Here is a 5,867-nt window from a genome sequence, read left to right on the forward strand (position 1 = left end):
AGAAGTGAATCGCGTGGCATATTTATAATGAAACATTGTAAAAGCAACAACAACTGCAACAAAAATAAATACAAACAGAAAAATAATAAAAACTATGAAACATAAAATAAAATGCTGACTATTAATTCCAACTTGAAGAAAACGTAAGTATGAAAAACTATTTTAATTTGAATGTCAATAAGGAGAGATAAACTTCGCCCTCTCTATATAGATGGATAGCTTAAAGTGGAGCATCTGCTGCCACTATTAGTTCGCTGTGTGTACTTCATTATTGACCCTCAGAGAGCAGCGCAGCGATCAAAGCCGTGTGACACAATTGAGCCGCACAACAATGGCCCAACAAAGGGAAGCGTTGCCGAAAAACACAACGAAAATAGCAAAAAGAACAGAAAATATATACTATATGTATGTAGTGGAGCATCACTTTGTGCACGGAAAAGCAAAAAGATGCGGCAGATGCCGCAAACAAATGGCAAAGAGAAAGAAGTGAACAAAAAAAAAATGCACACAATGCCCCGCAGAAGATGTCGACGAAGCGAAGACGACGACGAACAAAAGATGAAGCGAAGACAAAGGCGAGTGCGAGTTGCTATGGCTCAAGGCAAGCCTTAAATTCAAGTGGCTTCCACTCGAGGAGCCACAGAAAACAACACACACACACACATACGTACGTAAAACCACAAATACTTGCACACTTCGACTCTGATGTGGGCCAGGGCTTGAAGGGAAGGTCAATCATTGGAATGCTGCCAGTTAATTCACATACACAAAAGGCGATGGCCCAGAAGAAGAACAGTAGCCAGAGTAGCGACCCTGAATAGCGCCTGCGAGCCACGCCCATCCGAACACTGGGTGGCTGAGCTTGGCATTTATACTTCCACTTAATTAGGTAATAAATGATTGAAGAAATTATGTCTAGACGTGAGGACAATTCCGATGGCAGAAAGCACAAGCAAAAGCACAGCGAGCGAGCGAGCGAGAACTTGACAAGCAGCCAATTCATTTGGCACGTGAGGGGCTAAAGTGTTACCAACACATATGAACAAAAGTCTCTCACACACACACATAATGATATATGCTGCTTTGTGTGTATGTGTGTATGTGTGTATGTGTGTTTTCATTTGATGTTGAAAATTCGAGCATTGTGTCTGTTGTGATGAGCAAATTATTCGATTGACAAACAAATGCTGTTAAAATTGTAAACAAATTTTTGAGGTGAACGTTTTTTGGCAACAAGCTGCCACTAAGTGGCAAAGCATTTGTCATGCCTATTGTGCGTATATGTACGAGTGTGTGTGTGTGTGAGTGCGCCACGCGCTTCATGTTGCCCCATGCGGTACGTGAATGTCAAATTAATGAATCGCAATGAATGCGAGCCGTATTCGCATTCGCATTCGTATTTTATTTTTGCTATCAGTTTATTATTGCCTCGATGTTCGCTTTATGCCACTCGCAACATTGTCAGTGTGTGTGTGTGCGTGTGTATGTGTGCTTGGTTGCTGTGGCTGCTGTGACTGTTATTTGCTCGTATGATGATGCTTAGGTCGCAGCTCGACAAGGCCGTGTGTGTGTGTGTTGTCGCACGCACATTTCTCTGTCTGCCATGATTACGTGTTTGCCATTTTATCACTAAAACTGTTGCGCTTCTCTGCATGTGCTTATTGCCCCCGAATACTTCCCAACTCCCCTCTGCTCTTGTTCCAAGGCAACGGCAATGGCAACTTTGTCTGTCTCTCTGCTTGCTTTGTTTGGTTTCTGTTCTCTCTGCTGCTGCTGCTGCTCAGTGCTTTGTTCTGCTTGGAATTGCCTTTTATTTTCTGTTAATTGAAGTTGCTGCCATCACATTTTTCTTTTTTTTCTACCCCCTCCACCACACACACACTCAGATATATATGTGAAGAGCGGCAGTCGGCTTGTGTTTTTCCTTTTATTATCGGGTCTACGTTTTGCCTGTTTTTGCAATTTTAATTAAAAACGTGTTTATAACAGCGCAAAATGCTGATGAGTGAGCAGAATAATTTATTTCAAATATACAAAATAAAATGCCAGCCACTTAAACATACACACACATACTTCACGAAGAGGAGGGGAGAAGAGTGTGTGCTGAGTTAAGGCAATAATTGGCAATATTCGTGCCAGGTATTTGAATCAGCTTCATTCATTCAACTATTACCCTCTCAAATACAGAATAGAAGTTGCGGAATTTCTTCGTATTAATTGCCAGCACCTAAAAGTATGCAACGCTTTTTTTTACACTATGTTCGAATGTTGCCAGCACATGACATTGGCAACATTAGAGAGAGAAAAGAAGTGCGAAGGGGATTCTTAGCCATTACGAATTCCTTTGCATAACACTGAGGGAATCTATATTGCCTTGCAACCACATTGGCACACTGCAGAATATGCGCTGCAGCACAAAGAATTCAATTCAATTGATATTCAAATGCGCATTGCGAACACGCCAAGACATCGGCATCCATTATTTGTCGATTTTACACATGGTAGCGAAAAAAAAAAACGAAGGCAAAGCCGATAAAAACCAAAAATGAAAAAATACGGGACGCCAAGGAAAAGCAAAAAATCTGTAGTTAAAAGTGTACGACTTAAAAGCACCTCGTTCGTAACTTATTTACATATTTCATAAAGAAGAGTAAATCACAAATTTATAACTTATTTAACTGATAAAGTAAAGCGACAGATGAGAAAAATTTCAGCTATGGTCTGCATTATCAGAAATAGTAATATTCATTTAACTCAAATGTAGTCCATCATTTTACATCGCACTGTACTTTATACCATGAAATCTACTTTGCCATGAGTCGGGTAATTCTTAATTCTTAATTCTTAATTCTTAATTCTTAATTCTTAATTCTTAATTCTTAATTCTTAATTCTTAATTCTTAATTCTTAATTCTTAATTCTTAATTCTTAATTCTTAATTCTTAATTCTTAATTCTTCTTATCAGTCATAAGCCTGAATAATTCACGTGTCTTTCTTTATTGTTAAATCAAACAAAAATCAAACAATAAATTAGAGCACAGATGTCATTGACTATATAAAGTAAGTCGGAATTGCGGTTAAGTCATAGTCTTATATTCTGTCTATAATTTTAGTAAAATCCAAAACATTAATACAATTTTAATCATTTTAATTGCGTCACAAGCGATTAGCGTGCGTATTTAATTGAATGAAATCTCACAAATGCCAAAAATTCCGAGATTGGGACTCTATGGATGAAGTCATAGTGCCTTATCACTCATGGGTTTCAATGTATTTGTAATACGCGCCTATTAAAGAGAGCATCAATTCAAGCTGGCCATTTAGTTCTGTTTTGTACTCGATTCTTAGCAGTTGCTAAAATCAAAATGAGGCAAATAATAATAATACAACTTTTCATACTTGTAGTACATGCAAATTTCACAACTTACCTCGAGGTAAGAGTCAGCATTTCAAGTGATGTAAAGTGAGTGCTAAAAGTGAATATTCTTTATCATTACTAGACTCTTCAAACGCTCCCGCAAGAGATAGAAGAAATACAACAAAGTGATGATAGAGACTCAATCATAAAAGACTTGCGCGAAAAGCAGGAAATGAATGAGGCATTGATAAAGCAATTGCAAGCGCAGATTAATTTCCAAACTGAAAGCAGATTAGCTGAAAATTTGAAGTCGCAGTCACAAATTGATTTTCACAAGCAAACTATTGAAAGATTAATTGAAAATTTCAAACTTTTAGAAAATTATGATAAATGTAAAGATGAATTGGCCGATAAATCGAGTAATTTAGAAATTTGTCAATTTCAAGTAAATCAACTCAATTCAAGTTGTGTTGATAGCGATGAAAAGATTCTAGAATACACAGAGAAGCTGCAAAATATTATAAAATATCAACAAGGAAATGAGTTGAATCTAAAAATGAGTGAAGTTAAGTTAGCACAAGCGGAAATACATCAACAATCATGTGAAGCAGAACTTGAAGCACTAAAGGCGAAGTCGAACGATAATATTCCCGCTAGTTGTATTCCATTTGCCGAGTATTCTGGAGTTCATCAAATAAAGGTTTCTGGCATGGATGCCTTTGATGTTTTGTGCGATAGTCAGTTTGCCGGATCTGGTTGGATAGTTATTCAACAGCGAGTCGGTGGAGATGAGAATTTCAACAGGGATTGGAACTCATACCGTGATGGCTTCGGTTCATTCGAAAGTGATTTTTTCCTTGGCTTGGAGAAAATTCACCTTCTGACGAAATGGCGTCGCTACGAACTTTTTATACATTTGGTTGATGTAAAAGGCGGTGTAAGACATGCTCGATATGACGACTTTAAACTTTCTGATGAGGAGCATGGTTACGCCTTGCAGTTGGGTGGATTCAGTGGCAATGTTTGGGAAGCGTTGCGAAGCGGTGAAAAAATGAAGTTCTCAACATTCGATCGCGACAACGATGCTTCAACTCACAATTGTGCAGATCTCTACAAGAGTGGCTGGTGGTATTCCAAATGTTATAATAGGTATGTATTGTAAATTGATATTTTGATATTGATATAGATAACTAATTATTTTCTTTTATGTTTTTTTCTACAGTAACTTAAATGCTTTATATGGACCCGATCTGAATTGGTTCAAGAGTCAGCCAATTAAAGAAGCTAAGATGCTTATACGCCCCAGAGATTAGACCAGCAAGTAAAGATAAGTTCGAAATTCCAATCTGAAATTTGATTTGAGATTTTCAACAAATATCACAATAGATTATTTTTAACTAACTTAGCAACGATTAACTAAAGCAGCAATAATATCAAAATAGAATTCAATTAACGAATTATTTTAAAATTCTGTAATTGTACAATAGTGTATTTTTAACTCAACTATCAATGGTTTATCAAGAAAGCAATAATGATATTTTAGTCTATTTTTCAGTATCCTGAAAACTTAATTGCTATCGTTTTATAAATTCTACAGTTTTTTGAATTGTATCTAAACTTTTAATTAATTAAAACAACAATGTTAAAAACATACTTTTACATATTTTTTTGTAATCATTTACATAGAAGATAGGACTTTGAAAAATGTAGTTGGCTAATTATGCTGAACAAGAATTCATAGAGAGGCAAGCCTAAAAATGTCACTATTTTCATATGGTTGATCATAAATATTGCAAAAACTTATATTTTATACAGAATTTTGTTATCCTTTAAGGAAGTAAAAGTTAAATTGCGTTCTTATGTTTAGCCACTTTTTTTTAGCAATTTTTAGCAAAAGAATTGTTGAAATTTTTTACAATAAACTTCTGCTTTATACTACAAACGTCTGCTAACAGTTTTTATGGTTAAACCCCACTTAATATTCCTCAGCTTTCATTGGGAAAAGGGTATTTAAAGATAGATAGATAGTTGGCCACGAAAAAAACATCAGACTGAAGATGGAGTGCGATGGAGAACACGCAGGCATGCCTACGACTATTCATTAGAGATGCAACTGTTGGCCAATGAACAATGGGCTATTGCTGATAACTTGGCTCCGGCTTATTTAAAGTGTGCGATGCAATGCGATGCGATTGCGTTGTGCAATTCAATTTTGCAACGAATATTACAACGCCATTTGCCAAACTCAGCACCTTTTTTTTGGGCTTGGGCCGAAACAAGACTTTGTCGGCCCAGGCGAGTGCAACAAACAAAGCAATACGAGGGGTGAGGGGAGCAAGGAGAGAGAGAGAGAAGCGGCTGGATCTAGCAGCTAGGAGCCAAGAGGCAGCCATGCATCATTTGCATAGCCCAATGGGGGCTAGCCAGCAGAAGAAGAAGACGAAGTCGAAGACGAAGAAGAACAAAGCCAAGGCGAAGCCAAGCCAAAGGCAGGCAGTACTCTGGACC

General features: G+C 37.2%; 1 protein-coding gene across 1 annotated transcript; it reads left to right on the forward strand.

Annotated features, from left to right (window-relative positions):
• The first annotated feature begins 3,915 nt into the window (after positions 1 to 3,915).
• LOC132785173 (fibrinogen-like protein 1) lies at positions 3,916 to 4,672 on the forward strand. Its single transcript, XM_060791165.1, has 2 exons — positions 3,916 to 4,508; positions 4,582 to 4,672. The coding sequence occupies exons 1-2, from the start codon at positions 3,916 to 3,918 to the stop codon at positions 4,670 to 4,672; spliced, it is 684 nt and encodes a 227-aa protein (XP_060647148.1).
• Positions 4,673 to 5,867: the final 1,195 nt, after the last annotated feature.

The sequence above is a fragment of the Drosophila nasuta genome, chromosome 2R (genome assembly GCF_023558535.2).
Source record: "Drosophila nasuta strain 15112-1781.00 chromosome 2R, ASM2355853v1, whole genome shotgun sequence".
NCBI lineage: Eukaryota > Metazoa > Arthropoda > Insecta > Diptera > Drosophilidae > Drosophila > Drosophila nasuta.

Excerpts from the sequence above, each read along its gene's own strand:
- LOC132785173 (XM_060791165.1), top strand. The coding sequence starts at position 3,916 with ATGAGTGAAGTTAAGTTAGCACAAGCGGAAATACATCAACAATCATGT. Across the intron at positions 4,509-4,581 it reads TATTCCAAATGTTATAATAG|TAACTTAAATGCTTTATATG; the intron begins GTATGTATTGTA and ends TTTTTTCTACAG.